Raw genomic sequence first — 16,737 nt, 5'->3', positions numbered from 1 at the left:
AGCAGGCAAGGACATCAGGGACTGGCTTGATTGCCAAAAGACCAGACACAAGCCTTGAGCCCTGGACTGTGGATCGAGAGGGAGTCACAACTGTGATAATTCTGTCCCCAGAGCAAAGAGTGGAATCTCCAGGTGCCCAGCCCAGACAGCATCACCATGAACAAGTCTCTCCCTCCCCACTTCCTGCAGCCCTAGGGGTCAGCAGAGCTGGCATGTGAGGGAGAACTCTGAGGCAACCCACGCAGACATAACTGGGATTCCCCTCTTTCTGGTCTCCCTCCCTTTCCCAGCGTCCAGCTCTTTGGGCAGCTGCTGGGGCAGCGGAGTGGGGAGGATGGTGTAGGGGCCAGGACTGGATCTTTGCCCCTTGCTGCCACTTGGATCTGCCAGCTGAAATCCTGGCCATCAGCGACCTGGGAAAGGAGGAAATGGGGGGAGAGTAGGAAACAGGGTTCTGGACGCGCATCAGTGCAGCCCCTCTCCCTGGGGAGCGACCCCACCCCGCGCAAGCCCTAATCCGTTGTCAGCAATGCCCAGGCGGAGCTTGGCGTTGAAGGAGGCACGTGGGGGAGGCGGGAGTGCGGAGCGGGCACGTGGTCCAGCCTCCTCAGCCCCGTGCATGCCCCCCGCCCCCCGTGAGGAGGGGTTTGGGGAGGTGGGGGCGGGACTGGGCGGGGGCGGGCAGCGGGAGGCTCAGAGCGTGGGGCGCGGGCCGGCGGCAGGAGCCGTCCGAGAGACCCAGTGCTGAAGTAGGTGCGGACGTGCCTGGCGCCCGCCGCCCGGTGCCAGGGCCAGCGAAGACCATGGCGTTCATGGTGAAGACTATGGTAGGCGGCCAGCTGAAGAACCTCACCGGGAGCCTGGGGGGCGGCGAGGACAAGGGGGACGGGGACAAATCGGCGGCCGAAGCGCAGGGCATGAGCCGAGAGGAGTACGAGGAGTATCAGAAGCAACTGGTGGAAGAGAAGTGAGTGGGATCCCTTCCTGGCTCCAACGACCTCCCCCTCCCAACCCCCTCCAGCCACCTTGCCCACCTCTAGGGCGGTTTCAGACCCTGAGCCCTCTCACACTACTTTTCTAGATGCGGTAAGAGGCTGGGTTGTGGTTTCTAGGCTGCCCCCAGAGCCACCCCTTCTCAGACCCAGGACCCGACCCCAGCTTCCTACTCTGGGCCCAGAGGGAGTGGGGGCAGGGGCAATAAGGACCTGGGATCGGGTGGGGGCACGTGCATTCTGATGAAACAAGTAATCTCTTAATCCGATCCGGCGCTAGCCGGCTGCATCTTCCAACTGGAGCTCTTCTAAGCCTGAGGCTCTGAGAAAAGTGATGAATCTGAGGGGCGCAGAATCTTGAGATGGGGCACTCAGAGATATTGAACCTCAATGTCTTCTTGTGTGCCAGGCAGTGCTGAGACAGAGAGGCAGCTGGGGCGGGATGGAGGGCTGGACCCCAGAGGTAGGCTGCTTAGGTTCAGATCCAGGTTTTGTATCTTTTTAGCTGGATGACTTTAAGCCAGTTACTTAAACCTTTCTGTGCCTCAATTTCCTCTTCTGTAAAGTGGTGATGGTAATCATAAAGCATGCCTTATATATTTCAAAAGATTAAATTATTTAACACATGTAAACTTCATAACACAGTGCCTGGCACATAATAAATCATTAAATATTAGCTCTTATTTTGCATAATCCTGAAAACAGTTCTGTGAGTTGCAAAAGAGGAAAATAAATGACTTATCCAAAGACATACCGAAAGTGGTAGTGCAGCCAGGACGTAAGCCCAAGTCTGTCCCGAATACTTACTCTCACAGGACACAATCTGTCAGGGAGGGAAAAGATAGGTGGAGCTGGAGGCCCAAAGAGACACATATTAGGGTCTGCAGAGTGAGCCAGACTGGCTGGCTCTCCAGCCCTAATAGTCCAGTGGCCGGTTCAGAGACACAAAGGACAGCTACGATGGGGGGAGAGGCAGCAAAGACTGGCCGAGGCCGGCCAGGTCAGAGCGCCCTCCCGACACACAGGCCAGCTGGCTGGAGCAAAACAGTCCGCACTGGGACACGAGGACCCCTCCGGCCCTTTCCTCTCCGGCCCTTTCCTCGCAGACCTCGCCCATTCTCTCAGCCCTTGAGATGACTTGGCCCCGGTGCCCCCTCCCCCCCCCCCCAGGATGGAGCGGGACGCGCAGTTCACGCAGAGGAAGGCAGAGCGGGCCACGCTGCGGAGCCACTTCCGAGATAAATACCGGCTGCCTAAGGTAAGCTTAGGAGCCTGGTCTGGCAGGCACATCTGGGACCCTGAGCTTGGGGCTCCTCGCTCTTTCTCCTGACTCTGGGCACCACAACTTTCAGCTCCTAAAACTCATGGAAAACTCATGGAGTTCTTGGTTGGATCCTTCGTTCTCTGACTCAAAGGCCTGGAAGCCCAGTCTTCCCAAGACTGATAGGTTTTTGTTTCTAGAGCCAATTGAGGCCCCTTCTCCCCCCCAACCCCACCATCCTTCCAACCCCCAGTCAGGCCCAAGCAGATGAAGAAGCAGAAGTCAGTAGATTTTACCCAAGGGTTGGGTACACTCGGAGCTCCTGAACACCCATGGAGGTTAAGGTGGGGAAAAGAATGCAGCACCCTCTATGTGCCAGGCACTTGACCTTCATGCCCTTATGTAACCCTTCAATAACGCTTCCAGGTAGCTATCATGCACACTCCAAATAAGGAAACTGAGGCTCAGAGAGGTTGAAGGACTTGTCAAGGCCACACAGCCAGCTAGTGGTGGAGCTGGGGTCAGAGCTCAAGGCTGTGAATACTGGACTCCTGGCTGGCTTCCAGGGTATGAAGTCTGTCTGCAGAGAGCAAAATACCTCTTGGTTGGCCAAGTGACCAGGAAGACATCCCCCATAGGCACTGCAGCAGTAGAGGGCATGTAAGTGTTTCCCAAGGAGGGAACTGAGGCACAAGCTACTCCCAGTGCCTAGAATCTTCCTCTTGAATTGAAAAATCAATGTGAACATTACATTCACTCATTCAACAAATGTTTACTGATCCCCTGGCTGCCTCTGATGTTCCACAGGGCACCAGTCTTCTGGAAGTCTCTCAGAGGGAAAAGCAGTCCAGAAAGCCTGGAAAGCTACTGAGTTAAACCCAGCTAAGAATGAAGTCATAAAAAAAAAAAAAAAAAAAAAAAAGAACCTACCAGGAATGGAGTCATTCCTCAAATGCTTGCACGAGCCTTATTATGAGACACAACTCCTGCCACATCAGGAAACTCTGAGTCTAGTAGAGGAGGGAGGACCTGGCTGTAACTGCATAGGACACAAAGTGGAAAGCCCCAGGGTCCCCACAGGGAAAGAGAAGTGCAATGGCAGTCAGTAGGTGTTGTATAAAGAGAACACAGATGTCAGAATCCATGATGTAGATGTAAAACGAACGTCCGTGCTTCCTCGTTGTGTGACCTTGCACAAGTTACTAACTTAAATTGAGTAATTTACTTAAACTGAGCCTCAATTCCTTGCTTGTAAAATACAGATAACAATACCCATCTCAAAGGGTTATTTTGGATGTCAGCCATACAGTAGGCATTTGATAAATTGTACCCATGACTATTATCAGTAACGTCCTCCAGTGTAATTAACGATAGTCAGCATGTGACTTGGCTGATTAGAACAGTTTGACTCCTAAGCATTTTCATTCTGTTTTATTCACGATGCCAGTGTCTTCAGTATCTCAGAGTGAAGTAAGGTGGTATAAAAGTGCATGGTCTCCATGTCCAAGTTGTCAAAACTTTGATCCTCGGGTTGGGGGTTGGGGGGCACTGAACTCACATGAACATTCAGCTTGAAAAATCTAGGGGCTGTTAGCCCAGTCCAGACCTCTTCCCTCTTCCCTGTCCCTTCGACTCTGGGTCTTCACAGACCTCCAACCGCACTCCACCCTCCCCTCTTCCCTTCAGAACGAGACAGATGAGAGCCAGATTCAGATGGCAGGTGGAGACGTGGAGCTGCCCCGGGAGCTGGCCAAGATGATTGAGGAGGACACAGAGGAGGAGGAGGAGAGGGCCTCCGTCCTCGGGCAGTTGGCCAGTCTCCCTGGCCTAGACCTCGGCTCACTCAAGGACAAGGCCCAGGCCACACTGGGGGACCTCAAGCAATCAGCTGAGAAGTGCTGCATCATGTGACTACTTCCTCTGGGGCTGCCCACTGGGGTGACCAGAGGGCTGAGCCCAAATGAGGGCTAAGAGCATGTCCCAATGTCCAGGGACCCCTACCCCATCTTAGTTTTGTTTCCCCTGTCCCACGCTAGCTCAGGACCCTTCCCATCTGTGGCCCAAGTCTGCCTTCTGGTCCCTCTGTCTCCACCAGGAACAAAGTCCCCATTCCCCACCTTTCTCCTCAGGACCCACCCTGTCTACTCAGCCCTGATAGGAATAGGCCCGTCCCTCTCTGGCCATCGCCCCAAGTTCCTGCACACAGGATCACACATACAATCACAGCTGCATCCTGGCACACGTGCACACACACACATGCGCACACACACACTCACACACTCACACAGGGTCTGTGGGCAGACACCCTCAGGAGACAAGAGCCCCAAGGTTGAGCCTCCACGTTCACTCTCCCTGAGAAAGCCACTGCTCTTCTTGGGTCTCATTTCATCACCTCTCAAATGGGGATGGACTGGGGAGTTTCTAACACTTTCTGGCTTGGCCTCCCTGGCCTTTGAAGCCAACCCCACACTACTCCTTGGGCAGGACAGCAGCTGTAGCCATAGCCTCAAGTGGCTGCCATTGTACTGTGAGCTCTGGCTCTCAGGAGCTGAGCGATGCTGTGTGAGGGGCTGAGCGCCAAGGATGAAGCTGGCACTGAACGGTAGCCCAGGCGGCTCTAGGCCATTTCTGGACCCAGGCCCAGGCAATTTCTGTTCTGTCCCTATAGAACTCTCTCCGGATTCCATAGCTGGATCTCCTCTCTCAGCTCAGCAAAAAATAAAAATTTGAAATGATGTACCTAACTTCTCACTTCTTATGGACCTCTAGGAGTCTTGGGGTTCATCTTGGGGTTCACAGCCCCACGACCCTCCTCAACCGTAGCTTCATAGGAATGCCAGAAAGCTCTACCCTCTGGGGTCCCTGGGCAAGGGCGGGGTCCCCACACTGACCAAGCACCAGGTCCAGCCTGGGGCCGGATGGACTAGGTCTGGGCTCTGAGGAGGATGTGGCAGCCAGCTGGATGGGGACGCAGCTGGGGAAGGCCAGGCCTCTGGGTCACTACTTGGAACTGCAGGAGGGGCTGTGGCTCAATCACAGCTGACTCTGGCAACTGCGCCTGTACCCCCTTCTCACCTTGGAGATGGAAGGTGTAACAAAAAGAAGACGGGGCAACCGCTTTCCAGTCCTGGCATTGCTGCGTGACTTAGAGCAGGACCCTTTCCCTCTCGGAGCCTGTTGTCCCTGCTGTGACATGAAGAACCACCCCCTCCCTAAATAATAATAATTTGTGTTTAAAAATTTTTTAATGTTTTATTTATTTCTGAGAGAGAGACAGCATGAGCAAGGAGGGTCAGAGAGAGAGGGAGACACAGAATCTGAAACAGGCTCCAGGCTCTGAGCTAGCTGTCAGCACAGAGCCCAGTGCGGGGCTTGAACCCACGAACCGTGAGATCATGAGCTGAGCTGAAGTCGGACGCATAACTGACTGAGCCACCCAGGCGCCCCAATAATTCGTGTTTTAAAGCTTTCTGGAAAGCCTTTGGCACAGGGTAGCCCATCAATAAATGACAACTCATTCCTTAACAAAAGAATGAGGAGCCCAGATCTCATCCTCCTTACCTGCGGGGGACCCAGGAAACCAACCAGGAGGCTCCACAACCAGGCCACCCAAGGGCCCTGAGCCCCAAGGTGCTACAGGCTAACCCCAAGTGTCCCTGCTTAGCACCAGCCTGTGGGGAAGCTAGCCAAGATTTCTAGACGGAACAGCCGTGTGAGGTTTGGTTTCAAGGGCAAAGCTTCTATTAGGTCTCCTTTGTAAAATAAGGACAAGAAATACAAAACCTGTTCAGTAGGTAATGCGGGGAGAAGCAGGTGGGAGAGAGAGAAGAAAGGGAGGATGAGGAATCAGGAGGGTGCGGATGGGGCGGGAGAGACACAGGTCCAGGACGGGGAGGCTCAGACTGTGACGCTGGGCCTTCTCTCCTGAGCATCTCTGGACCTGGGTCCCTGGGCAGACTCTAGATAAAAACCCATCCTGACCTTCTGGGAGCTGGAGGAGACCCAAGCTGGGGCCCCAGGCTGGGTGTGGAAGGGAGGGGTGCGTGGGCCTCCTCAGCAGCGTCAGCGGCAAGCCCCACGTCAGCACTCCACCCTCCAGGGGCCTTCTGCCTAATGGGATTGGACAGACCCCTTTTCCCTCAGTGGTTTGCAGGACCTGGAATGAAAGAGGCAGGGAGGCAGGCCATGCAGAGGCGGGCGGTTAGCACTCACTGAACCCTCACAAAATGAGCTGGTTGGGGCCTGGGGTCAGGGGGCAGGAGGGAGCTGAGCCCTCACATTGGTTTCTTCCTCATGCCTGGGAACCCCAGGAAGGCCCGAGTTGTGTGTCACTGGAATGGGGGGAGGTTCTGGGGCTCAAGGAGTGAGCTCTGGGGCTCAGGCAGAGATGGACGAGGAGGACAGGCTAAGGGGTCCCCAGGCGCTGCTGGCCTCTCCCTGCCTCCCCGTTTCCTTCCCCTGCTCTCAGGGTTTCTCTGTCAGTTCCACGTCCTCTTCATTTCTGTCTTCCCCGCCTTCTGCCTCATTCCTGGCTCATACCTGCCTCTACTCGTGCCCTCGGCTGGGGGCTGACGGCGACGCTGGGGCCTCCTCTGTACCGGCCCGCACTCTCAAGCCCTCGGCGTCTGTCTACATGACTGCTCTCTTCCCAGCCTGGTTCTGCTTCCGCCTGTCCAGAGGGTCACTCTGTCTGTGACTGGTCCGCCCACCTGGTGTGATGTGAGGGCCACAGAGAAAGCCACTTGCCCCAAAACTTCCCTGTTCGTAGCAATCAAAACCCTGTCATTAGGGCACCGTCGTTTAGAGTAAGCCATTTACCTCTCTGGGACTTTCCCTTTCTCTTGTTTTCCTTCCCTCCTTCTATCCTCTCATGCTTGCAGGCAGTCTGAGGATACAGGAGATGTTGAAAGGGGACGCACAGCCTCTGCGCGCCCCCCCCCCCCAGCTTTCAGGAAGAAAGCAATGGCAAAGATGGCCGGCCTGCTCCCCTCACTGATTCTCTGGCCCCATAATACTGGGGATTTCAGGAAGATTGGTGACCCCTGCCCAACTGCAGTCCCCTTCTTCAGCCTTCTACACACCCAGACGGCTCAGGCCTAGCTCTCAGAAGGAGTGGTACAGAGGGAAGCAGTGACTTTCAGAGGCCAGCTGGTCCCCAGGGAGAAGTTGGGAGGGTGAGGGGATTTGGAGGGGGCTTGGAGTTCAGAGGACCTCCCCTTCCCCCATTGGCCAGATGGTACCTCTTCAGACATGGAGGCCCCTGGCACGCACTGGGGACATTTGGGGGAATGTTCACTTGCTGAGCCTGAGATGCTGGCAGTGCCTATTGACCCAGCTGATGCCTGAGGCTGGGTTGGGGTGGGGAGTTGTGCGAGGGGAGCAGGAGGGAGCCACAGAGCCTGCTCCCCTCCCTCTAACCCTGTGCCTGCCAGGCCTAGCTGTTCCCAGAATCCTATGGGGTGAGACTCAGGGAGAGCAAGGGGGCCAGGATGGGCTGATCTGGGGGCCAGTGGCACTGAGGCTGCCTCAGCCTTACTCAGCAGGAACTATGCCTCTGTGTGTGTGATCATGAGCATAAATCCACGTGGGGTCTGCATGGTTCTGTGAACCTGAACATGGCTTTCTTGTTTTGGTTTATCTGCTGCCTGTGGCCTGTGTCTGTGTGTTTGTGTGTCTGTGAGATTTCAAGTGTGGATATGAGTTACTCTAGAGAAAGTGATACGCCCCTCCCCTCATGTCGCACCCTCACAGTTGGGCTATCTCCAATGGGTGAGGGCTGGGACAGCAGCTGGTTTCTGGGGACAAGAGCTCTTCTGGATGACCTTGTGCAAGGACCAACTTTCGATGTCCTGTCCTATGTCCCCACTTAGCAAAAGAAAGAGCAGGCACAGGGACACAGGGGTCCCTCAGTCTACTCCAGTGGTCCATTTGCTTCTCCCAGGGCTGGCTCCTTGGGAGAGGGGTCCAGGCTCAGGTGGTCCCCCAGCTTAGCCCGGTGCTGGCTCTGGGCTTGGAGGACTGAATAAAGGTGGAGGACAGGGCAGAGTGTGGGACACAGACACTGGGGCATATCTGCCCTGCTCTGCACACTTTCAAAGTGATAAAGGTGAGAGGTGGAAACTTCCTAGGAGGACTATATATATATATATATATATATATATATATATATATATAGCATATTTCCCATAGGTCTCTGCCATTCAAAGAGAACACTAGAGAGCGAGCCCCACCTCCTCTGGCTGGGCTGCCTCCCTTCTTAGCAGGTGGCTTAGACACAGGACAGCCGAGAGGTCATCTGCAGGTTTTGCTCAGGAAGGGCCCTTCCTCAGGGCCTCCTCCACTGGCCTCAGCCTCCCAGGCCTTTCCTATACCCAAGGTGAGGCCGCTCCTCTCCACACCCACATGTAACAGTTTCGGGCTCTTGTTCTTACACAGCCAATGCAGGTATCACAGTGGGGTCTCTGGGCCAACCTTCTAGCCCATCATCCTTCTGTTCGACTGATCTTTCAGTCCTGCCCTTCCTCATTCCCACTCTCTCTCTCCCATCCAGTCTTCTCCATTCACCTGCCCACTGGGTCCGACCATTCTTCTCCTTCCTTCCCCTCATTTTTCTCACTGAAGCTTTCTTGTGCAGCTCGTCCCCAGAAATATCCCACATTCCTCTCCCTAAATCTAAAAATTAACATTATTGAACTCGTACCATGTGTCAGGCTCACAATAACTCAGTCCTTACAAACTGCCATGAGGCGCTCATCTTCATCTTTTTTTTTTTTTTAATTTTTTTATTTATTTCTAGGAGAGAGAGAGAGACAGCGTGAGCAGGGGAGGGTCAGAGAGAGAAGGAGTCACAGACTCTGAAACAGCCTCCAGGTTCTGAGCTGGCAGTCAGCACAGAGCCCGACGCGGGGCTCGAACCCACGAACCGCGAGATCATGACCCAAGCGAAAGTCGGACGCTCAACCGACTAAGCCACCCAGGCGCCCCAATTCATCTTCATTTTACCAAGAAATTGGCTCATCTACGAGTCCCAACCTTCAGGGCCAAATGGCAGAGCCAAGGTCTTAACCAAGCCTTCTGCCCTCTGAGCCACTGCTCCACACTGCCCCCCAACGGCCAGGCCAAGGGCTTTGGGGAAATCAGGTCCCTCTGAGCCCTTCCAGTATGGAAAGTTGAGCATCTTGGTGGTATCTGAGAAGTCCAGGCAACTGCTGCCTTGGTTGCTGCCCCAGGGGATGGGCTTTAAGTCCCCAAAGATGCTCCTGAGACCTGGTAGGGGGAGAGTGCGGGGCCCCAGGGAGCTGGGTACGAGCACAAGATATCCTAGAAGACGCCCTTTGCCCCAGTCCGGCTCACTGCTCACTCACCGGTTCAGGGAAAGCGGGGAGAGGGAGGCCAGGGGTCCCGTCTGGGGCCTTCCCCCGCCCTTCCTCAGGTCTCCCAGCTTTTCCTGGGGCCTCTCCAGCCCCAGCCTGAGAACAGACGCTACCTCTCTTGTTTTTCCCCCAGCAAGAAGGGAGGCACAAGTTTAGAAAATAATTTAATAGAGAAACCATGAATTACATTCTTTACACCTAGCCTCCTGCAAGGAAGACAGACTCCTCTTGCTCCAAGGAGGCACTGAAGGGCACAAAGGTTAGAGATCATCAACATCCTTGTGGACTTTTTAAAAAGAACTCCCAAGTAACTCCACGTGGGTGCATTCTCCTCCAGATTAAAGTCACTACGCCCACATGGGGAGCTGAGGAGGTATTAACAGCGCCATTAGAGAGATAGGGAGACCCAAGCCCAGAAAAAGGAAGGGAGGCACCCAGGGCCACACACTGGGATAGCAGCGACATCAGACCTCCTGGACTGCCGGGTCCTCGGCAGCCTGATGGGTCAGGCGGCCCCCATGCCTGCCCCTTCCAGGCCAGAACCAGCTCTGTGGCAAATAGGGGCAAAGGATGAAGGCTGAGGACGCCTCCCCTTGTGCCCGAGCAGGAACAAGGCATGGCTTTCTTAACTTTGCCCACCCATACGAAGTACATTATTTTCACGTCTGAAGGATTATCTTACAATATTGAGAAGGTGGGCAGGAAGACTGGTGAGCTCTGTGGAGTGCATACCGTGGGGTGGGTGGTCCCTGAGGGGTCTTGGAGAGCCCCATTCCAGTGCAAGGAGGGAAGTGAGTTGCAATAATGGCTCCCTGGAAGGGCAGGGGTGGGTGCAGGCAGAGCTGCCTGCTGACGAGGAGGGGGCAAGGGCAGAAGTGCCCTGCAGAGGGCTCCCTGTCCTGTTCCCAGAGCAAAAACAGAAGCCTGATGCCCCCAAATTGACAGGCTCAGGGTCCAGCAACCACCAAATAACAAGTCATAGAAAGGAAACTTCTCCCAGAGTCCTGCTCCCCTTCCCCCAGGGGCCAAGGCCCAGTGTTCTCAAAACAAACATAGGCAATGAGGGTCTGGGAAGCACAGAGTACCCTGAGGGAGGAAGAGGGGGATCCCAGGATGGGGGGGTGTCTCAGAATTGCCCATCCAGGAAGGCTGCTCCACAGCACTGCAAAGGGCCACAGAATTCTGGGCGTCAGTCTAGGTGAGGGTGTCCCCAATTTCAGGTGGCTTGTGCCGTCCAGTCATCGTTCTGGGGTCACTGCAGCGTGCAAGCTGTGGAGGGGAAAAGGAAAAATTCAGTCTCACGTGTGTGGCAAAGAGGCAGAACCCAGGGCTGCCCGCAGCCCTCACCCCTCGTTGGTAGAGGGTCAGACCCCAGGGCAGGACTCACAGCTACGGACAGATTCCGACAGCCCCTCTTTGTCCAGGCTCTCGGCCGCCCAGCGGGACTCCCTCATCTGTGGAACAGAAAGGCAGCATGGGGGTGAGAGGCAGCCAGAGGCAGCACGGGAGCCACCAAGCAGTCACCGAGCCACTGAGCACGCGAGTGCCAAGAGCAGAGATGGCAATGGGGAGACCTTCAGAAAGAGACTAGACGGGGGGACACACAAAGGGGCGCAGGGGACAGCCGGCCGGGAGCAGAGCTCATCCGGCCCACGTGCTCACCTTGACCTGCTCCTTCAGGTATTCAGCTCGGGCCATGAGGTTCTGAACCTGCCAAAGGAAGACACGCCCATGGGGTGCAGGGTCACAGGGGCCTTCAAACTGCTTTCCTCTTCACTCCTGACGCTCGCACAGCCCTCTCCCCCATCAGAACACCTTACCCAGGGGCCTCGTTATCCCTCCCTTCTCCAGAAAGCCTTTCCAACTGAGGCAGCCCAGCCCACTTCCTGCTGCTGGGTTCCCAGATCCTGTCTGTCCCAGTGCCCTGACCCCCAGCTCCTGTGCGCTCCATAGGGCCACCAATTTACCAAGACTGTGAGGACTGACTCCTAGACTCGGAATACCCCAAGGGAAGCTGAGGCAGTCCCCCATGCGGGAGCAGGGTAAAAAGGTGAGAGGAAGCCCCCCAGTGCTCCCAACCCCAGTGGGCACCTCAGTGTGAAGCAGTTCCCGCCTCCGGCCTGGGGGCTCCGCTACAAAGAGAGGGAGGGCATGTGGTGAGGGCCGGGCGCCCAGGGCCTGGGGGAGCGTGGAGATCGGGGGGCCTCACCTGCCAGCAGCACCAGCAGCTCCCCCAGGCCGTGCTGGTACAGGTCCAGGGCATCCTGCTCCCCGCCAGCTTCCTCTTCCTGCAGCCACAGGGACACAGGTCATTTTGGGTCATGGCCCGGACTCTCCCTGCCCTACCAGGACCCCTCGCACTAGGCACAAACCTTGGCCATGGCAGCCGAAGCCACTTCCAGGGCAGCGAGGAGGCGAGGTTTGTCCCGGGCCATCTCTGGGATGAGGGCAAGGGCTCGGGGTGAGGGGAGCAGCCTGGGTTCGTCTCAGGGACAACCCCCCATGCTGCCTCCCCCTCAGGCCGGCGGGACGCTGCTGGCCAGGAGCCAGGCCTACCTCTGAGCAGGTCTCGGGCAGAGGTCCCCTGCCTCAGCAGGGCCTGATTGGAGGAGGACACGATAGCTTTGAGCTCCTCAGCCCGGGACACGTACTGCCCCACCTGCAGAAGGCAAGGGGCTGAGGAGGGGCCGTCCCAGCCCCCCTCCCTCACCAGCACCCACCTCCAAGTTCTCCCTCTGGGTACTCAGAGACTACTCCAAGCTGTCATGTCAGGGGGTCGACTGAGGCTCAACTAGGAGAGAAAGTTCTGGTTCTAGGCTCTAAGGAACCTGTCTGCAGAGGCCCCCGGATCCCTCACCTGCTTCCTTCAGGAGACTCCCTCACCCACCTTGGCCTTAATTGCCTCCTTCCGCTGGGCATCCACTTCATCTGTAGAAAGCAGGGGTTCGTATGAGGAGTCTGCCCCGCATCAAACTCTTTGGAATCCTCAGAAGGACCAAGTTCCAGATTTACCCTCTGCTTTGTCTCCCACAAAATTCTGGGTGGGGAGCTGCTTCTGGAATCCATCCACTGCAGCTGCGGCCACCCCACCCCTGCTGCACCCAGGGGCTCCGGGCACTCACAGTGCAGGGCGGGCACGAAGAAGTCCAGAGCTTTGCAGTAGAGAGACAGAGCGGCCGCGGCGTCCCCGTCCTGGTCCTTCTCCACCGCCTGCACCACCAGGGCAGTCTGGGGGACAGATCGGCAGTCATGCCCGCCGCCCCCCATCCCCCACGCCGTGCTCTCCACAAACAGAGAAGGGCAGATCCCCTGTTCACCACCGAATGGGGTAGATGGGTCAGCCCCCCAACCTGCCCTCACCCCACTCACTGCTCGTGCTAGGCTCTCCCCACTGGGCATATGCTCCAGGTCCACCCAGGGGTGGGCGAAGAAGTCCTGGAAGGAGATGCGACGGTTGGGGTCCCGCTCCAGGAGCCGCTGCAGCAGGTCCCGGCAGCCTCGGGAGAGCGGAGGCCGCGGGGGGAGCTGTGGGGAGGACGGAGGACAGACTACATGGGCCTCCAGCACTTCCACCCTGCCTGTGCCTGTCAGGACCGTGGGGGTGCCAAGCTGGGCCTGGGCCTGCTTGGCTTTTCTCCCAGAGGGGCGTGCACAACGATCCGCGAGCCAGCCCTTTGCTGCCTGCTATGAGCTGATCTGCGCTCCCGGAACCATACGGAACCCCTCTAGAGGATGCCCCCGCACTGCAAGCTGGCCCAGAGCCCACAATCTGTGCAGCTGGTGGTGAGGTCTCCAAACTCAGGGCCCTGAATCCCTCTGCCCACCAGAGGGCCAAGGCCCTTCGAGACCTACCTCAATAACCCGGTTGCTCCGGATCTTTTCTTCCACCTCTGTGAACGACCTGGAGGCAAAGGGGGGCTTGCCGAAGAGGGCTTCTGTGGAAGGGAGGCAGAGCGCAGGCTGGGAAGGGGCAGGGTCAAGCCTGATCTGGCCCACCTTTGGAAGATACCCCCAGCGCCAGGTCCCCGGGGCCCGCCGAGTCACATTCATTAGGCCCCTCGGGAGTGGCCCACTGAGGCCTGGAGCAAGGACACAGGGTGCAGGCTGCAGGCCCCGGGGTAGGGCGGGGGACAGAGCTCTCACCGTACAGGATGACCCCCACGGACCAGAGGTCCACGCGGGCGTCGTACTGCCGCTGACACACCATCTCAGGGGCCATGTAGAGAGGGGAGCCACGCAGTACATGCTTCTCATCCCAGGGGGACATGTGCTGTGCGAAGCCAAAGTCTGTGGGCAAGAGGCCAGGCTGCAGAGCTCCACTGGTAGCTGCTTCTCCTCCAGACTTTTAAAGCCTCACCCTGGGTTCCAGGGCAGGGCTCAGCCCACACTCCAGGCCCACCAGGATCAATCCTACCCTGCAGCCTCTGCTCACAGCCCGTCACTCCAGATCAGCCTAGAACACCCTCCTACATCTTCCTCTAGGAGCCAGAATAAATCCCACCTACCTGCACAGCCTCCTCAGGCACCCTTTTCCAGGAAGCCCACCTTGACTGCATCAGCTACGAGGCTAAGGGACCACTAGGGGTTAGTTTGTTACACCTGGCTTTCTGGCCTCCAGCCTCAAGTCCATTCTTTTCCAAATTCTATCAGGGGCCACAGCCACCTCCTGCCGCCCTTCCCCGCAACACTGCCACACTCGGGAGTTATAGGCTGAACCCCAATCCCCAATCCTGGTGAAAGACCAAGTTCTGACCCTGCTCACACACTGAGCCCTTCCCCTCATCACACGCTGAGTTTCGATCCTGCCCCTACACAGAGCCCTGCCCCCATCCAGTCCACTTCTGGAGTCGAGTGTGGGAAGCTCAAGAAAAGTCCTGTGTTTTGGCAGTGGGGCTACACTTCTCAGCCCGTCACAGTGTGATGATGCAATGGAGGGCGCATGAAAACCCGGGCTGCTGCGTGAGCCCAGGCCACGGTAGGCCCCTGTGCACCCACCCTCCAACCTTCATCCCAGCTCTTCCAGACACACCTGCCAGTTTGAGGTGGGGCTTCTCCAAGGAGCTCAGCAGGATGTTCTGCGGCTTCAGGTCCAGGTGAGAGATATTCCGTTCATGCAGGAACTGCAAGGCGCTAGCTGGGGAGTTAAGACTCATGTGGGGTAACAGGTCAAAGAAGTCCATGTCCCACCTGTCTGTCGCCTCCCCATCTGACTCTTCAAGCCTGCACAACCTCAGTTCCACTCTGGCTGGTCTACTGAATGCTTTAATACTTAAGTATCAGGCTCCTGCCACTTCTAAGAATTTGCCCCCTACCCCCTGGGACCTCTTCACAAGCTCCCCCTCCCGGAAGCCTCCCCAACACTTAGGGTCTTGTTCTTTTCTTTGACAAAGCACTTGGGTCCTACCCATGGGCCCTGGAACATTCTATGAGTCCCTTATATTATGTTCTATGTGTGGAAACCTGGACTCCCCCCCACATGGGGACTCCTCTGTTTCTCATGGCATCCTTAAGCCAGGGACAGGCACACGGGAAAGATGGGGCCCTAAAAACCCAAGCTGGGACAGAGGCAACTGCTAAGAAGGGCTCTAAGCCTGGGGTGGGGGGCTGAGAGGGGCAGAGACCATGGGATGGGTGGATGTCAGGCTGGGGCCAGAGGCTTTTACCCAACTGCTGCATGAAGACGCGAGCCACCTTCTCAGGCAGAATCCTGCGAGTATGGATGAAGCGAGACAGGTCACCCCCTGCGCAGAACTCCATGATGAGGTAGATGTTGTCACTGTCCCACTGTGGTTATACAAGCAGACAAAGAGCTTGAAGAGAATGTCCTTTCTCCAGCTCCCTTGGGGGGGGGGAGGGGGCCCACCCCAGGCCCGCACCTGGAAGTCTTTCAGCTGTACAATGTGGGGGTGTTGAATGCCCTTGAGGATCTCAATCTCGGTCAATAGATTCTCCATGGATGCCTTGTTCAGACTCTTCTTGGGCACGCACTTTATGGCTACCACCTCACGAGTGTCCTTCTATGGGGACAGGAGATTTGACAGTTCTGCCCTGAGGGAGCCAGAGAGCTCTGGTTCCCTCTGCACCTCTTCCCCCAAACACTGGGCATCCCCAGTCAGACCGGGGCTCCAGGCTTCCCAGCCTCCCCTTCTCAGGATAGGAAGGCACCCGGATTCTGGAATCTCCCTCCCCTCCCCCTCCGTCCCTCCTCCCCACCCAGTCTGCTGTTCTCCAACCCTATTCCAGAATCTGTTCCATTGTATTCTAGAGTGCCCCCACTAAGGCATGTCATTCAGTGTTCTAGACCAGCGCACTCCGCTTCCTAACTGGGTCCAGCTTTCTACAACCCTGTCGCAGACTCTTTCCCAGCCCACCAAGTATCCTCCCTGTTTTGTGCCTGTTCTTCAGCCAGTGACACCCGGGCTCCACCGAGTTGTCCACCGGCCTCGCCAGACACAACAAGGCTGCGTGGGCGTGTGTTTGTGTCTAACACCTAAGGGTGGCAGTCGAGTCTCTGCTCCCACCGCATCCACTGCAAGACACACGGACGCTGCCGGCCGCGGTCCACTCCCGCTCGCACGCCGCGTGTCACCGTCTCACCTCTCGGACGGACGCCCAGCTTGACTAGCTCGGGGTCCAGCGGGCACCGGAGCCCGGCCCTCGTCGGTTCCCCGGCCCCGGGGATGCACCACCCCGCACCCACCTTGGCGTAGGCTTTGTACACTGTGGCGTACGTGCCACTGCCCAGGCGCTCGGTGAGGATGAAGCCGTCCAGCCGCGGGGGGGCCCAGCCGGGCCCGGCCATCCCGGCCGCCCCGCTCCTGCCGCTTCCTGCTTTCAGACTCGGGGTTCCGGCGCGCAGCCCAGCAGGCACATCGCGCGGCCGCCGGGGACGGGGCGGGGGGGGGCGGGAGACTCCACGCTGCCCCCAGCGCCGCCCTCCGGGACTGCAGCGCGGCGGGCGGGGCACAGGCCTCGCACCGCCCCGGGCCCCGCCTCCCCCAGGTTCTCCAGGTGCAGCTTCCGGACGCCTTGTGATTGCGTACTCCGCCAGTGCCCGCAAGGGCCATTTGGGAATACTGAGGTCCTTGCGGGTCAAGGCAAGCAGACAAGG

General features: G+C 57.4%; 2 protein-coding genes across 5 annotated transcripts; one reads left to right on the top strand and one right to left on the bottom strand.

Annotated features, from left to right (window-relative positions):
* The first annotated feature begins 710 nt into the window (after window positions 1-710).
* Window positions 711-5,453, top strand: CPLX3 (complexin 3). Its single transcript, XM_039238219.1, has 3 exons — window positions 711-967; window positions 2,163-2,250; window positions 3,940-5,453. Exons 1-3 carry the CDS (start codon window positions 804-806, stop codon window positions 4,162-4,164), a joined length of 477 nt encoding a protein of 158 aa, XP_039094150.1. The 5' UTR covers window positions 711-803; the 3' UTR covers window positions 4,165-5,453.
* A 4,327-nt stretch (window positions 5,454-9,780) lies between these two features.
* Window positions 9,781-16,511, bottom strand: ULK3 (unc-51 like kinase 3). 4 transcript variants are annotated; one of them, XM_039238248.1, is made up of 16 exons: window positions 16,327-16,511; window positions 15,503-15,643; window positions 15,290-15,410; window positions 14,656-14,760; window positions 13,770-13,913; window positions 13,479-13,561; window positions 12,996-13,151; window positions 12,749-12,854; window positions 12,514-12,554; window positions 12,183-12,285; window positions 11,999-12,063; window positions 11,836-11,914; window positions 11,718-11,758; window positions 11,289-11,336; window positions 11,014-11,080; window positions 9,781-10,895 (listed from the first exon to the last, which is right to left on the bottom strand). In XM_039238248.1, the coding sequence occupies exons 1-16, from the start codon at window positions 16,426-16,428 to the stop codon at window positions 10,879-10,881; spliced, it is 1,419 nt and encodes a 472-aa protein (XP_039094179.1). In that variant the 5' UTR covers window positions 16,429-16,511; the 3' UTR covers window positions 9,781-10,878. The 4 variants fall into 4 exon arrangements, with proteins under 4 accessions (XP_039094179.1, XP_039094180.1, XP_039094182.1 ...); XM_039238249.1 differs by having other exon boundaries at window positions 12,996-13,061; XM_039238251.1 differs by lacking the exon at window positions 16,327-16,511 and adding an exon at window positions 16,224-16,296.
* Between the last annotated feature and the right edge of the window lie 226 nt (window positions 16,512-16,737).

The sequence above is a fragment of the Hyaena hyaena genome, unplaced genomic scaffold (assembly GCF_003009895.1).
Source record: "Hyaena hyaena isolate Hyena2069 unplaced genomic scaffold, ASM300989v1 scaffold_137, whole genome shotgun sequence".
NCBI lineage: Eukaryota > Metazoa > Chordata > Mammalia > Carnivora > Hyaenidae > Hyaena > Hyaena hyaena.
This window is presented reverse-complemented; position numbering and strand designations above follow the sequence as displayed.